The 19,888-nt window shown below is 46.6% G+C and overlaps 1 protein-coding gene across 1 annotated transcript; it reads right to left on the bottom strand.

Moving 5' to 3' along the window:
* Positions 1–10,398: 10,398 nt before the first annotated feature.
* On the bottom strand, positions 10,399–19,150 carry LOC144945912 (procathepsin L-like). The gene is made up of 7 exons (XM_078874549.1): positions 19,130–19,150; positions 18,194–18,316; positions 17,303–17,464; positions 15,976–16,200; positions 13,169–13,334; positions 12,414–12,519; positions 10,399–10,900 (listed from the first exon to the last, which is right to left on the bottom strand). Exons 1-7 carry the CDS (start codon positions 19,148–19,150, stop codon positions 10,801–10,803), a joined length of 903 nt encoding a protein of 300 aa, XP_078730675.1. The 3' UTR covers positions 10,399–10,800.
* Between the last annotated feature and the right edge of the window lie 738 nt (positions 19,151–19,888).

A 19,888-nucleotide genomic window follows, 5' to 3' on the forward strand; every position in this document is an offset into this window, starting at 1 on the left:
CACACTGTGCCAGTATGCAAACGGGAAGTTTGTGGTGCAAGGTATGGAACATGAGCCACGAGAAACATCATTTGGAACGCTCTAAATCTGTGGCGACATATGGATGAATAACGCAAGGACCTAAACGTGTACAAAATGATACATTAAATCGTACACCTTCTTCACCCAGTTTTGACATTTGTCCACATTGAACATCACCCAGTTTTGTCATATCAAAAAGCACCACCCTGTTTTGCCTGTCGTTTTCCAAGACCACCCAGTTTTGACATTTGGGATCCAGTTTTGTCGGCAAAAGTTAAAAACCACCCAGTTTTGACATTTTCCCATTTGCATATCAATAGGAATTTAGTTTGTTCCAGTGAAATGGCAGCAATGCCCCATCACCGGGAATGCACCTCATGTTGGATATCGTCACCTCTCGGCAGCTAAGCAGGTTTATGGCCTGGCTAGTAACCATGGATGGTGCTGTTTGGATAGGTTGAGCAACCACTTTCTGACCCGACACCTACTGAACATCTGTTGAAAAGAGCTTCATAGCTCATCGGATTTTTCCAGGATAAAGAGAGATTTTTTATTAGGGCTGAACGATTTGGGGGAAATGTGTAATTGCTATTTTCCTGACAGATATTGCGATTTGATTTGCGATTACAATTTTTTTAAGTCAAGCTTCAGTTCAATATTCACTGTGGAATAGATTTGAAACATGTGATGGAGCATTACCACATGATACCATCAAAATATGAACTGCACGACATATTCTAATGCAAGGATGAGAACTTAAAATATATGAATGACTTCCAACATGTATTTATTCAAATGTTTTAATAGAAATAGAACAATCAAACATAGCACAATTAAGTAAAATAAAAAAGTGATAATACAAATTAAAACAATTAAAATAAGAAAGTCGCAAAAAAAATCGCAGCCTTTGCGATTTGCTGATCGCATTGTTTCAAATTGCGATTTCGATTTGAAATCGATTAATCGTTCAGCCCCAATTGTTATGATGATCACGCGTAGAAGGACACGTGTAATGAGGGCGTTCTGACGACTAGAGGGCATTGCAGCAACACCCTGGTCTTGTTCCGCAAACTTAGAACCCCCCCCACCTCCACCAACCCCGCACAGACCAGCGTGGTGAGTGAGTTAGGGTCAAATATACCCATCACTTGGATGACCAACTTTAACTGAAACTATTCCGAGAGATGTTTGAACATATATATATTTTGATTAAAAGCTTTCGTGACTGCAGGGATTCATATTCTTGGTTCTTTCGGTAAAGTCACATAGAAGGGAAATAATACAAAAAATTTTTTTACATAATATTTTTTTTATTTTCTTATTTCCCTTCTACGTGACTACCGAAAGAACCAATAATATATATATATTTTAAATCCTCTCTATTCAAATTTCCAGATTGCTTTCAAAGACTCCCGGCAAATCTGTGGAGGGTTGGTCATCCTCTCTCCCTCACTCCCCCGGTAGACGTAGGGAGCTCATCATCATCCAGCAGTGGATTGACACGAGCCGGCCCTCGTCCAGGTCACGATGGAACAGCAGGCTGAGACCAGTCCACTCGTTACGCCGGAGAATCACAGAACGGGTGACTCGGCTCTGTCTCCCTGAAGCAGTTTCGACTGCCCTGAGCCACCAGAAATTCCCACCCCACACACGATGCACAATTACGACCGCAAAGCGACATTTGCGTGCCCGAAACTCAGGGGAGTTTTGGACGTTTCGGTGAGTTAGTGCAGGGTAGGGCTTCCTCCTCAGGGCGCTTTAGGCTGATGGTACACTTACAAGGTACTCGTTGCTCCCCCATGGTTCAATTCCACTGCTGGATAGGTCGTGGGATATCTTCTGTAGCCATGCTTCAGCACGGCTGGTAAAGTGCCGGTTGGTGAAAGCGGGGAGCATCGATGTAGGAGCATAGAAGCGAAGTGCAGTACAGGCTTCTAGATTTGAAGCTTTCGTGACTGCAAGGATTCATACTCTTAGTTTTATCGGCAAAGTCACGTAGGTAAAAAAAATGAAATTAAAATTTATAAAATAAAAAAAGTCACTGATTTTTATTATTTGGTTTTTATTAATTTTAAATAAAATAAAATAAATCACTGATTTTTATTATTAGATTTTTATTAATTTTTATTTCATTTTTTTACTTACGTGACTTTACAGAAAAAACTAAGAGAACAGTACAGGCTGGTCCAGATGTCCTGTGACCCCCCCCCCCAATAATCGACCCCGAACATTTTTCCATTTGATTATTCATTTCCGTTTTAAATACACCTTACTTTTAAAAAAAATATTACGTTTTAGCCTTTTAGGGAATTAAATAAGGAAATAAGGGGGTCACAAGACATCTGGACCACCATGTACAATAAAAATGCATTCGTATGCACTGCCCTCTGTGGTCCACAACTATTAGCAAAGCCCCGCGCGCTCCTGCCTACGACCACCCTGGGGCATGCATCGGTGGCACAAAGCTCTCTCGAGCAGGGCCGACTCCAGCGGGGTGCTTGGGATAGGGTACCGGGGCCATCAGATGTCCCTTTGGCCCACCCGAGTTCACTCTCCCGAGCGGTGAATCAGTGTGATGGTGGCCCTCCACTCAACAGCTCTTCTGAGCCTCACTCCCTTTGTCTGCGGTGGTCCATGGGCCAGAGCTGAAAATGGTGCCTAGAGACCGTCCATAAATGACGTCACGCGATTTTGGACGATTTTTTGACCTCGCCCCCCTCCCATCGTCACACGGCGTCACAAAAAGTCAGACCCCCCCTCTCAAATATGACGTCATAAAGCTCTGCCCCCCCCCCCAAAAAGAAAAGAAAAACATGCTTCAAATCGCTTTAAACTATTGTCATGTAGTGCGTATTTAATGTGGCGCTGCACTCTGATGTTGTAGGAGAAAACATTGATTAAAAATCTTCTTGGTTCTTTCGGTAAAGTCATGTAGAAGGGAAGTAATAAAATAATAAAAATAAAACATAATAAAATAATTCTCACGACGTTTCGGCTACAACGCAAGCAGCCATCTTCAGGTGAAGAATGAGACACTGCCAAGCTTGGAGCTTATATATAAGCTGGGTTGGAGGTGGAAGAAGAGCGCCTTGACAAAATAATTTGCATATCAAGATGAATTTAGCATATTCATGGGAAATGCGTAGGAGGTGGGCGGGGGGGGTTTCAAAGTCATATTATGCCCATGCATTATGCAAGATTAGCAGCATCAAAGGGAGGGGGTAGGGGGTATCATTAACAAAGGTAGGGAATGTTAATAGTATGTAGAAACAATGAAACATGTCAATTGATAAAAAAAGTCTATTTAATTAAGTAGAACGTGTTGTCAATATTTATTAAAAGTTGTGCATTTTGATGTGACGTCACATTTCTCAACCCCCCCCTCGTCACACATCGTCACAAATGTCTGACCCCCCCCCCTCCTAGGTGCGTGACGTCATTTATGGACGGCCCCCTATGCTACCCGAGGTAGCAAAACTTCAGTCGTGCCGATGTCCGCTATACGGCGCATAATTAATTTACTGCGATTGGGCCACATACTCGAAATCGACGTTGAAACCTCATTCCTCTTGAACAGCTTTTTTCGTTTAGTTTGTTGTCCTTCCTCCGCACCACGGCTGCGTACGGTGTGAAAAAAAGTTCAACATGCTGTACTTGCGGCGATTAAAATGCAGCCACGAAAATGATGCCCCTGCTGGTGGTACCGACCTGCAAGATATCTGGTCTGGGGCTCATGGATTAAGATGACCTTGGAGCCCGGTCTGGTTTTCCAGACTCAAAAATCATCATTAGCTTCCGAGGGCTGATAAGATTTCTCACGTGGCGGGTGATTTGGTCACAGGTTGAAAGAGGAAATGTCAGTTTTGATTAATATTCATCTCAAATGAACCCAACATACTCCGGTTTCCATGTGAACATCAAATCAAAGCGTCTTCCTGCTCCCCTCGATGGGCAGACCAGAAATTCCACATTCCAATAGCAGGGCGAGGGTTTCCTTTCTCTCTCACTAACCAAGCCCAGGCACTTTTCTCAGCCAGCCGATGTCTATTAAAAAAGTATTGTGCAGTCTTCTGCAATACAATACAGTTCAACACAAAACCGGTTGCGGGAACTAGATCTAGGTGCAAATCAATTTCTGTCACTGAACACAAATTTCAATTTTCGGACTGCCCAAGTCAAGCCCAAACACGTGACAACCCCAAGCAGGTTTGTCGGTTCATCCGGTGGATCAACGTCCCTTGACGTTGACGTCCCGTGATGTTGCGTTCGCTTTATTGACCCCGGATTGATGATGTGTTGAGACAAGCCCCGACTGGGATTTGAACTCATGCGGGTTTGACATCGATGACCACGGCGACTCTCGATCAGGGAATGGGACGATTAGAGCGAGGGGGAGTGGAAGCTTTTTCTTACCAAGCACCGTATAGGATTTTCAAATATATTTAGGTGACAAAGACAACGATCCCCCATATAGCCTTAACAGACTGCTGGGGCAAGTGCTGTTAGCGAGCACCTATGAAGGCTGGCACGACACACGAGGGGGTGGGTGGCCAGCACCACGCCCGACCGCCCTTTGTCTCCCCAGTGGCGATGTTTACACACCGCACCAGGTACTCATTGGAGACTGAGTCGACCTAGGAGAGGCCCAGGACCCGTTCAGATAATCGTCACTCAACAACAACAACAATCGCCATTCGCCACTAAGTGGCGGTGACGTCACCACGACACTTGTGCCAGGCTATGTGCACCTTGAGGCCACGTGAAGTGTCGAACGCCCGCTGGCAGGAGGTCACGGGGCAGACCCAGATGCCACAGGTCGACTGACTGAGACGACTGGCTGATGCACCACCTGTGCCCCCTACTGTACCAACTTGCTGTGCTTTAGCCAACCCTCGACATCAGGAGGAGTGGGGGACGATGCCAACCCCAGCTGCAAGCGATGATGAAATTCTCGCTTGCTTCTTTCATCAGCTAGCTGAGACCATGCCATTAAGGGTTTGAATGGGATCCTGGGTGTACACCCACCACCGGAGTGGAAGAATGGCAGGCGCATCTTACAGATGACAAGTCGATGGTCAGTGGGCAGATCAGCTCCACGGTAGGTCCTCGTGTCAAGGACATGGGGCCGCAGATCTACTGTTCCGTCACTATGTAGTCCAGCAGATGTTCTTGCTTGGACCCGGCATGTATCCATGATGTGGTGTGGATGTGCCGATGCCGGAACAGCGTGTTGGTAATTACAAGCCCATGGGCTGCACAAAAATCTATCAGCCTCCTGCCGTTGTTATTGAGCTTATCTGGCCCATGCCTTCCAATCACTCCAGACCAGGTACCAGCATCATGACTAACTCGGGTATTGAAGTCACCCAACAAGATGACTCTATCCCGATGGGCCACTTTAGCTAGCACCTGTGACAGGAGGTCATAGAAGGCATCTGACTCATCGGCCTTGCCTGCATCCCTCTACGGATGTTCGTCTTCAGTGGGGGCATAAGTAACCACGACCACCACTCCTCACCTCTGGTTGATGGGAAGTCGAGCCCAAAGTAGTCTGGAGCTTACCACTTCCCACACCTCACTGCCACGCCCCCTTCATTCTTTTATTCAGAAGAAGAGCCACACCCTGTTGTTTGGCAGTCTCCTGCCCCGAGTAGAGGACTGTCCACCCCTCATGGTGGCAGGAGCCAGAGCCGTTCCATCGGACCTCCTGGATACCACAGAGATCCAGGCGGTACCGTTCCAGCTCCTGACAGAGGAGTGGCAGCCTCTCCTCCGCAGTGAGCGTTCGAACATTCCACGTGGCCACACGTAGTGGTTTTTTATTGTTTCTGGAGGAGCCCCGAGGGTAAGAATTCAGTCTCCTGGCTCCGCCAAATGGGGTTTGGCCAGGAGACATCATAGACGCATGTCCTCCCGGGGCCTCCGTCACAAGCTTATTTATTGAATTTTATGGTCGTGGTTTAGTGGTAATTAATTGAAGGTGGAGGGGTTACCAGTCCCTCGCACCCGTCCAGAGCCCCCATTAATCGTCACACACATTAACATACAGACACACACGCCTCAGCCACTTCTGTCACTGAAAAAGAGGCCATTGTCAGACGCGACTTGAGTCGAGTAAAATTTAGAAACCGTCTGTTGCGAAGTCGAAAAATCTCCCTTTCAGTACCCGATGAGTGTACCGAAAATGCTCGCAACCTTTACGTTCTGACCTTTACTATGACCTTCAATGCACTATATCCATTGCCGTTCTGGTCAATCAATTATTTAAAGTGATGGCATCAGTTTAATAGATTTGATCCGTAAAGCTTTTTTATCTGTCTAGATTTAATCTAAAAATCAGTGATGTGCCCTTCACCTCCGATTAGCACGGTCGGCTACATACGGCGAGAAAGAGATTCAACGTACATACGCACATTTGACGTGTTAACTACAGCATCAATTAGTTGTGCTCTCTGCGGCTATGCTGCATTGCAACTTGTATCGAGCCAATCTGTGGTCGCTTCTCGTGTTAAATGTGTTGAGGTCAGAGACATCTTTGTCGTTCCTGGGGATTTGGCCGTTGGAATAAAGTTCACGTCGTTCCTAAAGTCACCAATTTGGCGTCTGCACGTCCATTTCCCGAGATCCTTTATTTTTAAATTAAAGGTAATAATCATCATTTGAACGCCTGCTGCGCTTGCTGCAAACTCGAGTAGACCACTCAACCTCTCCCAATCCGCAATCACCAAGGTCACATTTACCAATCAGCCTCTACTTGTCTCTTGCACCATTATTTTGCAGTCCAGTCGCCCCGTTACGATGCTGTCATTTTAGTGATCGGGTTATTTCCTCAAGCATGTGTTTTATTTATTCCTCATTGTGGCTTCTCGTTGGGTCGTATACTTGAATAATAGTTAACTTGTAGTGTTTCGAGACTCCTGAGTGTAATTCTAGGAGACTAATAAACGTCTAAAGCATTTGAACCATGCAACTTTACGTCGTGTTGCTGGAGAGACTGAGAATCACACACCTCCACAATTCGTATCGGCTCTCCCTCTACGATGGTAAAAGTCGCTCCTATTCGGAAGTATGGCGTTGTGCCCTTTCCATCTCACCTCGCTGACTTGCAACCGTGTTCCAGCTCATTCCTCTCAATTCTTGTCTGGGGCCGTCCATAAATGACGTCACTCGATTTTGGACGATTTTTGACCCCCCACCCCTCGTCACAGGGCGTCACAAAAAGTCAGACCCCCCCCTCTCAAATATGACGTCACAAAACTCTGCCCCTCCCCAAAAAATAAAACATGCTTCAAATCGCTTTAAACTATTGTCATTGTGCGTATTTAATGTGGCGCTGCACTCTGATGTTGTAGGAGAAAACATTTATCAAAAAGTCTATTTAATTAAGTAGAACCTGTTGTCTATAGTTATTTAAAGTTGCGCATTTTGATGTGACGTCACATTTCTCAAACCCCCCCCCCCTCGTCACACATCGTCACAAATGTCAGACCCCCCCCCCTAGGTGCGTGACGTCATTTATGGACGGCCCCTCTCCCATTCATCGGTATTTGATTCTTCAGATACAGCCCACACATCGCGTGGGGCAAATGGTCAAATCAATTGATTCTCAACAACGCTTTTACACTCTACATTGCCTGCAAGCAACCTGGCATGCAAATTGTAAAAACAAAAAGTACATGATTACACGCACAAGTTCCACGCTGTGTATCTGTGCGTAAGAATCAATTGCCTCATGGTCATGCCATGGATGGACTGTCCCCTGCCAAGGGAATCGTGGAATTTCCAACCATTGGTTCGAGGCGTGGCAAGACAACGCGATCTCTGGCTGAGGGTGACACACGCGGATTTATATTGACATTGATTACCCATTGTGATGATTTTCTAAAGAAAAATCCGTCACCAAAACAGCATAACCAAGGCTTTAGCAAATTAATTGTTCATATTGTTTTCCAAATGAGTTACCTTTAAATACAAAAAAACTGTACACAGCACACACTCTCTCTCCCACTTCAGCAAAACATGTTCTTGCTGTGGTTTTCCCACCTGATGATGATTGCTTGTGTTGCAATCGAAACGCCGTGATTAAATTTATTTTATTTTATACCTACGTGACTTTACCGAAAGAACAAAAGAGTATGTACACAGCAGCCACAAGATCGTGCTGTTTGCAAATATGAACTGCATTTTTAGACCGGTTTATCCGGACCGGGAGGTAACTTTGTTTCCTTCTTCCAAACAGCCAGGCTCTAGAGCAAGACTATAATCTGATCATCACAATCACATTGTAGCAATGCATGCGGTCGCTTTGCATCTGTTATTGACTGACCAATAGAACCAGAGGAACCCACATTTGGGCTGTGCTCGTGTACGCGCACGTGTGTGTCTGGATTGTCGTGGGAAGCTGTGGGTTTTGAGCGGCTGTTAGCGCACTGTTGCTATTCAACCTAGCGACGTGAGTTTGAGTCCCGACCAGGGCGAGCCCCAGTGGACGAGTGATGCTTGGACGAGTCTCGGCCCGGAACGAGTAGCTGCTGTAGTTTGTAAAAACCATGACAGATGCTGACTAACAGCATTTTTTTTCCAGCAGTATAATGCTATATATGAGGGTATTTATCTTTGTTTTGTGTGCGCGTGTGTATTCCAGGTTCTGGACTAGATGTCCAAGTCACTTGTTTGTTCCAGTAAGTGCTTTCTTCGATTACATTTTCGTTGGGAAACCCCACAGGGCAACAAATATTTACTGTATATGCCTTCAAGGCTGTTTCAATAAATCAATAAATACATTTAGAACGCAGTGAATGGGAGAGAGATAAGCTGCACGCGGCTTACACCATCTAATTATTGACATCAACAATTAGAGAGCTACCCTTTAAACAATGTTTACATCACGAACACAACTCAATACGTTCGTCAATAACCCTGCTGCTTCCTTAAAAGCAAAACAAATATATAAAATAGGCAACGTTTCGGACAATCGCCCTTATGCATAGCACACGTGGTCATCGAAGGGCCATCACTCGAAACGTCATCTATTATATATTGTTCCTTTGAAGGCAGTGTTGTTGATGAATATGTTGAGTTTGTTGTTGTTGTTCTTTGTGCTTGTGTGTCACTGTCAACGCAGCAGCAGCAATTTGTGTAAATCACAGCGGTACATTGATGCCTGCAGGCGGTCATATATTCCATCTTGGAAAATGTGAGTTTTACTCAACTTACACAAAACACAAGCAAGACCATTTTCAGGAGGACTAGTTGAGTTATTGTTTTTAACTCACGATGTCAGTTGCATACCCGTCAACCCATACGCGTTACCCGTATAGCAAATGAAAAAATACAATTACTTTACTATGCCAGTAAAAAAATTGTGTTTTAATATTTACGTGTTTTTTTTATTTAGGGCCCCTTTATAACATCATGCTACATGCCCCGCACTAGCTTAATCCGGCACTGGTGTCACTGTCAACGTGTTTGTAGACTTTTGCGAAACCGAGGCGCGTTGAATCGGTAACGCGTGAAGGAATTTCTGACTTGTGTCTGAATGGGGAATATAACGTCGGCGCTTGTGTAGCGTGAACACGACCCTGGACCCTGTCACAAATATTCTCTTTATTGTCACGCTTTGTGGTCTGAATCGAACGATTCAATGTTCACACTTTCTCAACACGTGGAGAAGGAAAAAAGTTACTTTAAATAAACAGAGGCGACGTAAATAATTCACATTTACTTGTTAAAAGACACCATTATGCAACTTAAAGTGGCATTGTTTTTATAACTTATTCTAAGCCAAAATTCAAATTATTACAATGAGTCCCCCCCCCCCCTTTCTATTAGCTTGTCTTATATCTCCTAAGCGTGAGCCGAATGTCTATTCATAATAGAGGTTTTTTTGGGTTAGATTGCGTAAATATATAAATGTGTCGTTAAACCCACCACCACCCGACACAGCCAACTAGTAAGGGTTGTCACGTAAACAGAACGTGGCCAATAAGTCACTCGTACAGCACACCGGTGTGTTCTGGCTGTCGCCTGATGAAGCTAGTTGTAATTACTGGCGAAACGTCGTACTCAGATTGTAAATGTTGTGGCTTGGCTCTCCAACACACCGGTGTAGTGCTGCATTGGTGACGAATTGGCACGTTCTGTTTACGTGACAACCCTTACTAGTTGGCTGTGTCGGGTGGTGGCGGGTTTAACGACACTTTTATTTACGCGATCTAACCCAAAAAACTTTATTATGGATCATGTCGGTCGCGAAAGCCTCCTGCATGTTAAACGAATGTCTTTTTTTAGTCGTCTGTGCGGACCCCCCCCACCCACTACCCCTGGACTCGATTTAGTCTCAAAGCCCCTTTCCTATCCCTCTGAGTGGCCCCAACAAATCGCCTTTCCGGCTTTTATCCACCCGACTCCGACGTGCAATTCAGTTCTATCTCTCGTTTCGAAGCTTGTAATTAAGAACATACAAACTCCACGCAGAAAAGTGCCCGAGTCGGGAATCGAACCCGGGCCCTTCTTGCGGTGAGGCGCGGGTATTATCACTGCATTACCACCCTGGCGCCCTAAGTTTGGGGGTCACGAAATGAATCACGAATCTAAATGTGTCCGGTTCAGCACTCTGGTGCAATGGAGTCTCAGCAACAGCAGCAGGGTTTTCCACGTACTGTGAATAGACCCTGGCTCGCTTTCTCTCTCTCTCTGTCACACACGACTCCATGCGTGCATCATGAGAGTTATAATCGTTTTCTGGCTCAGTTGTCGTCACATCGCCGCCGGTTGTTGTTACACCAGGGGGTAGCTGGCCGCAGAGGCAATTCCACAGAGGTTGTTGAAATCTCGAGCCATGAGCACGTAGCCACCTTCTCCCCAGCCACTACCCCAGCTGTGAGACACACACACAGGCACACACACAAGGCACACACACAGACACATACACACAGACACACACAAGGCACACACAGGCACTCACAAGGCACACACAGACACACACACAGACACACACACAGACACACACAAGGCACACACACAGACACACACAAGGCACACACACAGACACACAAGGCACACACAGGCACTCACAAGGCACACACAGACACACACACAGACACACACACAGACACACACAAGGCACACACAGGCACTCACAAGGCACACACAGACGCACACACAGACACACACACAGACACACACAAGGCACACACACAGACACACACAAGGCACACACACACACACAGCATGAGGATCGAGATACCCAGCTTAGTTTACAGACCAATGTGACAAGTGCCATTGTATGTATACTTATATATACATACAGTATTCTACAGTTATGTTGTCAATCCACTGCTGAACAGGGGTCTCCCTCATGCCGTACAGATACTGAGGGTTGTGTGACCATACTTCACCATGTTGGTCAGCGTGAGTTGCTGAAGGCAGAGGGTAGTCACAGATGTGGGAGCATAGTACGATAAAATAATGGATTCTTTTTTGCTGAACTGCCATCTGCTTTCCACAAGGTATGCCCGCAGCAGCCTAGATAACGCACGTTTTATGAGCGCTCTTCAGATTGAATCCTGCTTAGCTTTCAAAATCTGAGATTGAGGAGATGGAGTGCCTTCTGGGTGATCTGGTTATAGGCTCGCGGGTTAGTCAAGATAAACTCTTAATGCCACCACTCACCCAACCACCTCTTACTTCCTGTTGCTCATGTTGACAAGCACACCATCAGTATTCATACAAACATACCCAGTGAAATTATATTGTAATAATATATTGCATTCACAAAGCACCTTTCCATTGGGGTCTCAAGGCACTGTACATCACAAAACATATCAATAGAATAGGCCAAGGGGAGGAGCAAACTATGAAGACAGATAGAAGTTAATTCAGATAGCTGAGAGGAAGCAAGATGAAAATATAGCCGTGAAGAAAGTTAACCGATTCACGAAAGTCAGATCCAAATTCGTGAGGCGATTCATGAACAGCTGTTTGCCGGTAAATGACCTGCAACGGTGGTTTTGCGACTCGTAACTTCTCCAATCGAGCCGTGACAAATTGCACAATCGGGCAGCTTTTCTTTCCACAACAACCACCACCACCACCGTATAGCCGACGAAAACACCGCTTTGAAAGAGGAACAACTTAAAAAATGTATTTTTAGAAAATCTCGAATGTGTTTGACAGCGGCTCATCAAGACTGACATGGCACTGGCCGTGGGGAATGTCTCTCCCCCCCACAACCCCCACAATCCCCACGCCGACTTTGTGGCCCAGTACCTGGGTCCGTCCACCAACCACGTGCGTGCCTGGAAAGGTTTCACCATCGGCACCCTCGCGTTTCATGGCTACGAGCACTGCTCACGGCTGCCCGGGGGCCATCCCCTGCGTAGTGACGCTACCTGTTCTTCACGATCCAGAATTTCTCTCCCTGCTCATCCGCGCCGTAGCCCACGACCAGCACGGCGTGGTTCAGTTCGTTCGTGCACTGCGTGTCCTTGTAGATGCCTGCAGGTCACGCGGAAAAATGTAGGGCTCATCCATAATGGCAACACCGCTGCCGGCCAATTTCCGCGTATATTATTTCCCAATTGCGCTTCAATGTTGTAATATCGGTTGGCCTTTTTCTCTTCTGAAACTAAACTAAACAATTTTTATTTTACACCATTGGTACCTCATTTGCCAGTAAAAAAATATGACAATTGTTTTTTTTACCCTTTTATCTGGCAACAAAACTGACACCTTTTTTTGCGAGGAGTCATGTTTGCATAGACCACGACTGCAGGTATTGTGGTCTATGCAAACATGACTCCTCGTAAAAAAAAGGTGTCAGTTTTGTTGGCAGATAAAAGGGTAAAAAAACAATTATAAATTTTTATTTTACCAGGCAAGGCCCACTGAGCTATGTAGCTATTTTTCAGAAGCGACCTGGCACACAATTGATAGCTCAGTGAAGTGGCTTATTGTGTGGAAATGTATAGCAGCCAAATACTCAAAAACGCGTGATGTTCATTCTAAATGCAGAGGGAAAACCGGAGAGACACACACACAGCAGGCGTTAGGGTAGGGCTCGAACTCACAACCTCCTGTACACCAGGCGAGGTAGCTAACATCTTGCCGCCGTGGCGCCCCATCGTGCCACTTTACAATTCCTCACCGGAATGGTAGAGCTGGAAGGAGTTGAGGCTGGCGTCGATGGCGACTGACACCGGACCCACGGAGGCCACGGCGTTCTTGAGGGCCTCCTCGTCGTCCTCGGTGACGTCCACGAAGCCGGTGGCCTCGGCGGCATTGCTCTCAGGGTCGTAGCTGCACAGCTCGTCCTGTGGCGAGCGCAGAGATTTACAATCAGGAGGTGGGGAGGAGGTTACCGAGGAGCATGGAGAGCCTCGGAGGTGTTGAAGTCACGCGGAAAATAGAGTGGCGGGGAGGGGGGGGAAGAAAAAAAATGAACCCGTAAAAACAAAGTTTTTCACTATAAATCCTTTATATGCGTGGCATCGGTTTTATTTTTTTTATTCATTTCTGTTTTTCTTGAGTAAGAGTTTCATTTTTATCACATTGGTATTTTAAATTAAATATGAATTTATTTTTCCTAAAAAGTGGAAAATTTTGGAATTTTCACGAAAATAAATTGTCACGCACAACGAGTCTGTGTGCAAAATGTCAGCTCGATTGGATCACGGGAAGTGGGTTAAAAAACGACCGAAAGATTTGCACGGTCGCAAGCGCGCAAGCAAGTGAACTTAATATAAAGGATTTAAAAATTACCGACGATCGTGAATATTTATCGATGCCGATGAGAGATAAAAATTATAAAAAACGCGTCGTGACGTTAGAAGTGATTTGTTCAAGAACTAAACATATTCCAGGTTGAAATTGCGTGAAAATGGTTCGGTGGTCTGATGGGATGCATCCGTAACTCTTAACTTGCGGTAGCTGCATTAGTTTTGACCCCCAAAACCAATGAAACGTCACGTAAATTGTAGCAACGATCTATATGTAGCGATGTCAATCCACGTGCACGTCGCATCAGTTAAAAAAAAAACGTTCCTGCCAAGTGTTCCCTGGGGAATTGCAACACAACCGTGAATACGACGGCGTCGATGCTTCAATTAATCGTCCCATATTTCTGAGCCGCGGCTTGGCTCTGACCCGGCTCTGTCTCACGTGAGCCGTGGCTCAAAGCGCCGAACTCGAGCCAGCTCTGAGAAAAAACCCTCACGACGGCAAGTCCTCGTTTAAGCAAGTCCTCGTTTAACGAGGACTTGCCTTAGATGCGTTCCTGAAAAGCGCCGCGTTAAGCTGAAAACGCCTAAACCGAAAACAATTTCCCCTTGAATAGTGTAGCGATGACAAAGTTTGGCGAGATACGATGTGCGCAGACACAGCGAGATGGCGGGACAAATAACTGTGGGTATGCCGCCGCGTTACTGTATCATTCCGCATACAGTATCGTATTGCTGAGCCACGCAGTTCAAGAAAGTAGTTCAGCGTCGACCGCTGAGAAACCGCGTTATAACGGTGCACGTTTCGCGTTGTAACAGGTGGCAGATTCCGCGTTATAACGGTGCAAACGTGGAAGAACCGAGTTATAGCGAAAACGCGTTGCAGTGTGAACACCGCCACATGTTAAGCGAGGACTTACCATACTTTAGATTTAAAACACAACATTTTATATGTTAAATACATACTGCATGTTTCAGCTACTGACGCAGGTGGTTTACATAATTACATTTCATATTCTGTGTTCAGCTAAGGCAGGGGTGGGGAACCTTTTTTCTGCCAAGGGCCATTTGGATGTTTATAACATCATTCGCGGGCCATACAAAATTATCAACTTAAAAATTAGCCTGTTATATTTGGCCAAACATTTAATTAACTCACCCCGAATGTGATGGCTGGAACTGCTTCTCTTTGGTGAGGCGTGTGATGTTAGCTGGTATTGATGATGTTGCTACTCGCAACTGCTTTTCCAGGTTTGCTCCTAGATTTATTGAATTTCGAGTCCCGCCTGCGGTTGCCTTGGCAGGGCCAGACCAAATGATTTCATGGGCCTTATACGACCAGTGGGCCGGACGTCCCCCACCCCTGAGCTAAGGGTATGTTTTTGTTTATGGCAACCAATGCTATTTGTAAAAAATGTTTTATTGCATTCACAACACCTACCACAAGGTCACCGCTCTGGAATCGTTGTATACAAGTACGACGTGAAACACCACGTTGAATCAAATCAGATTGATCTTAAGTGTTATGATTGGATCCACAGATATGAGTGTTGTGGATAAGAGGCGCTTGACTGTGGAATACAGATAGGTTTATCAGCAACTGTCCGAACAGTCGAGGGAATGTAACTCCGAACAACACCGCGTGAAATCTGATAGGAAATCATGCTTACCTATAATTGGGACAATAGATCACATTATTTTTTGACAATAAACCCAAATACTGACCTATTATGTGGTTAGTCAATTTAACATGTAGGCCTTCGCATACAATATTATATTAATAATACATCGTTTTTTTTAGTTAGATCACGTAATTATTAATGTGTAGTAACTAATTGGCACGTTTCGTTTACGTGAAAAACCTCACTGTCGGGTTATGGTGGATTAACGACACATTTCTATGAACACGCTCTAACCCAACAAAAAAACCTTCATTATGAATTACAATGGGGTAGACAACGAACACGTTCACAGTGAGGGTTCATCTTTGACAAGAGTCGCCCTCCTTTGACGCCATCTCTTGCAGCACTTCTCATCTCAACACAATTTCTGAAGGGCGCCGCCAGTGGCAGCTGCCCCTGCGCCACTAGGTGACTCGGAGTGGCTGGCCTGTGAGCGGGCATTCGTCTGCCAGTCGGGGCGGTGGCAATGATTCCCGCCACCGCCGCTGCTGCGCAATCCCCAAATTGAGCGATCGCGATTCGAGTTTTGCGGCCGCAACCCTCGACTGCCTCACCTGCGCCACGTATGGGTACGAGTCCTCCGAGTCGATGCCCCCATTGCTCACGATGTACTGGAACGCGTTGTCCATGAATCCTCCCCCGCAGCCTTGGTTGCCCTGGGGCCACGAGCAGTCCACCAGGTTCTGCTCGCTCAGCGACACGAGCACTCCCGCCTTGCGCTTGTGCTGCCCCTCGAGGGAGCCCGTGGCGCTGAACGCCCAGCAAGAGCCGCAGTCGCCCTGCGGAGCGGAGCGGAGTCCGTGAGACGACGCTCAACGGGACATTGGCGGTGCCGCATCACGCCAAGGAAAGCTCATTTGTCAGCGGAAGGGTAGGAGAGACGGAACGGACGGCCAAACGCGCTGACACGCTGTGGCAAGCGATGCGTGTGAATGAGTCCCCCCTTGGCCTTCGACTGCGCCGGGTTCGTAGTGCAGCATGCTAGCCGCTACGCTAGCCGCTACGCTAACCGCTCCCCGCACGACTGCCCTGCGGAACAGACAGCGAGATACGCGCGCAGAGACGACGCTCAATTTAAGATTGGAGCCACATCCCAGAAAACAATTATTCAGTCGTTTCTTTTTGTCAGCAGAATGGTAAGAGAGCCAGAAAGGACAAATAAATCCGCTGACACCACGGCATAGACACACGTTTGAATGATTCCCCCGCGGCCTTCGAATGCGAGTGCTTGCAGAGGATGCAAGGAATGTCATGGCAGGATCGGGTGAGAGATTTGAACATTCAAAATGGAACGTGGCAAGACAGTGTTGTTGACCAAATCAGGGAGAGGAGGATGTGGTAGATGGAAAAGGTGAGCAGGAAGGAGACGGCCAGGTGACTGAGACAGGTAATGGAGTGGTACCCAGAGGTCAGTGATAAAGAGGAAGATCTACAGTCCAAAGGTGAGACACTTGCAAGAGCAATTCATTGCGGGTCAGGTGTCAACTTTGCAACAGCTCACAAATCCGGTAGAAAAGAAGCGATACTAAGATATGGTGACATTAATCTCACTGTACGTATGTATTATCCATAATAGAAGTGTTTTGGGATAGATCGCGTAAATATAAATGTGTCGTTAAACCCGCCACCACTTGACACTTAGTAAGTTTTGTCACGTAAACAAAACATGGCCATTTCGTTACTATTTCAGCAACATCGGTGTGTTGGAGAGTAAACCCACAACATTTATAATTCTAGAACGACATTTCGTGCTCGAATTATGGATAGTATTGGTCGCGAAAGCCTACGTGTTAAACTGTATGCATGTATGTATGTTGAACTTCTTTCGCATCGTACGTAGCCAACCGTGCTGAGGGCCAATGATGACCTGCCGATCTTCACCTGGTTTTTGACATCAGTGACGTAGCCCTGTTCTCTCCAGTCCACGCTCTCAGGGGCTTCAAAGAAGGCGGCGGGTGCCATGAACGCGGAGCCGCGGGAGTCCTCGCCAGTGCCGTTCCAGCCTCTGAAGCCCAGCATCAGCTGCCGGAACTTCTCAGTTGTCTGCGTCGGACGAGCATTCGCAAGGAACGCAAACCCTCCATCGCTTCAACTTCCGTGTCAGATCAAGGCACATTTCAAGCCACCGCGTCTCTGTGTGCGCAAATGAGCGGAACTTTAATTACAAAAATAACAATGGGCATTCCGACATTGCTTTGCCTCCTTGTTTTGTTTGGTCTGAGAGGGTCCTCCTCTCGCTTCCTCCTCCTCATCCAAGTATTCACAAAAATTATCAGCAAGTCTGCATCCCTGGTCATGCGGGGTCGGAGATCGGACCATCGTTCCTCTCGCTGCCAGTGAGGTTTCTCAGGTACTAATTGACGAGTGTTTTTTGATCATTTTACAAGGGGCTGAGGAGGCCATTAGAATTATAATGGTGAGGCAAGATGGCAGCACTGACATTGGCCTAAATGACCACTGAACTTAAATTTTGATTCTTTGCTAACCAGACCGAGATAATTACATCTCTACACCCATGAATCTCTTTTAAGTGGGTGGATGCCCGCCTGGATTTGAACCCATCATATCTGCGCGTGTTGGTCTTAGTGGTTTAACACAATCTGTACGAGCTTATACGAGCCAAATCTATTCTCATGGAAATGAGGGAGGCATAGGGAAGGAGGAAACGTCTGGCTCACCATCTCCCCACAGAGCCACATCCGATGTCCTATGCGGTAGTTTTTAATCTCGTGGGAGCGAAGCGTAGAAGAGGTATGCGATGTCCTGGCTCACCATGTCACTGAATTGGTTCATGCCCATGCGCCAGGTGTGCTTGCCCATGGAGTGCTCCAGGTTGTGCATGGAGATCTTCTTGAGGTTCTTCTCCCAAATCATCTTCCTCCAGCCCTCCTCCTCCTGTAGCACAGCAGGCAGAGAGACGTGTCAAGGGATGCAATGCAATAGCAACCAGCACCGTGTTCAGGTGTTCGGCAACTCTCAACCGGGAACGAATCGACCATATTGAGTGGCTCTGAAGTAGGAACACCTGGCAACAAGGTTGCCTGCCGACTTTCTATCAGTAGCTTTAATAAACTCCAATTTTGGTTTGAGAGATTAACTTAGGTTACCATCTGTGTGCATACCTGTCAACCCCTTATCAGTGGCCTGCCTTATTACAGACCAATTCCGACCTTATTAGTCACCCCGTGCCCTTTATAAATCTCAACGTTCATCCTACAAAGTCCCATCACAAGGGAGAAACACAAACAAGTAGACAAAAATTTTAATGTTCTACCTGTATTGAAATGGCTGTACGCCGTATGGACCTGAAGACTCAATTTCTCTGTACAAGAACACGGAGTAAAACCGTATGGGTTGACAGTTATGTGTGTGGGTCCATGAAATTAATACCACTTTTGCGAGCGTTTCCAAATTCGGTTGTCTCATGCATGTTGAACTTTGTACGTAGCGAACCGCGCTAATCGGAGGTGCGGGGGAAGCACTCATGGAGAGACTGGCCATGAGTGCCCACTGACCATGAGTGTCCACTGACCATGAGTGCCCACTGGCCATGAGTGCTCACGGCTGCCACCGTCCCTGGGGCACCACTTCACTCTTTTACCAGTCTTGAGGAGGCAGCGGTGGCGATTTGTACACGACCCACTAACCGACCGACCTCTTCGTAGCAACCCTGCCGCATCTGCTCGCTCAAACGATGCGCTGGGGTACCGTGCTCATCTCCGTGGGCATCTCTGAACAAGGAGTCGCTCTACAACGCTCCACAACGCTCGTGCGGTGCGAGCGCATGGCCGTGCGTTGTGGTCGCGACCGACCTCGCCGTAGGTCTTGCCATGGAACTCCTTCCAGGACTCCCACTCGGGCGACAGCTCCGGGTCGAGGAGAGGCGAGGCCACGGCCGCGGAGATCACCGCCACGACCCCCAGCAGAGCGACGAGCAACAGCTTCATCTTCGTCTTCTTCTCTCTCCGACTCAGGACCGGCTGGGAGTGGCAGCAGCAGCGACCATACGGCGGGAACATGTAAAACCACGTACCCAAAGTAAAATATGAGACACCCATATTGTTCGTAACATCTGCCAATCTTTTTCCCTTTTTTGTTGGCAAAGAAGGTCCCATGATTTAGCTGCTCTCCCCAAGCTCTCATTACTCTGATAGTGGCATTGTCTTTGGGCTGTACGCCTTTTGGCATCCTCTGGTCTAACACCGTTTGAGACGAGGCTCAAAAGAAAGCTATCTGTGGTGTGGACCAATCAGTTTTAAGAACAATGCATTATATACTATCAGAGTATGTTTTTTGTTTGCATTCTGACCACAAGCATTGTGGTTAATGCAGCCATGATTCCTTATAAAAGGTTTCAGTAATGCAGACATGATTCCTTGTAAAAGGTTTCAGTTTGGTGTTTTAACATCTTAACACAACTGTTTTGTTGCAAAAAAAGGGGAAAAACCTATTATAATCTGCTAATCT

Source organism: Lampetra fluviatilis, chromosome 39 (genome assembly GCF_964198595.1).
Source record: "Lampetra fluviatilis chromosome 39, kcLamFluv1.1, whole genome shotgun sequence".
NCBI lineage: Eukaryota > Metazoa > Chordata > Hyperoartia > Petromyzontiformes > Petromyzontidae > Lampetra > Lampetra fluviatilis.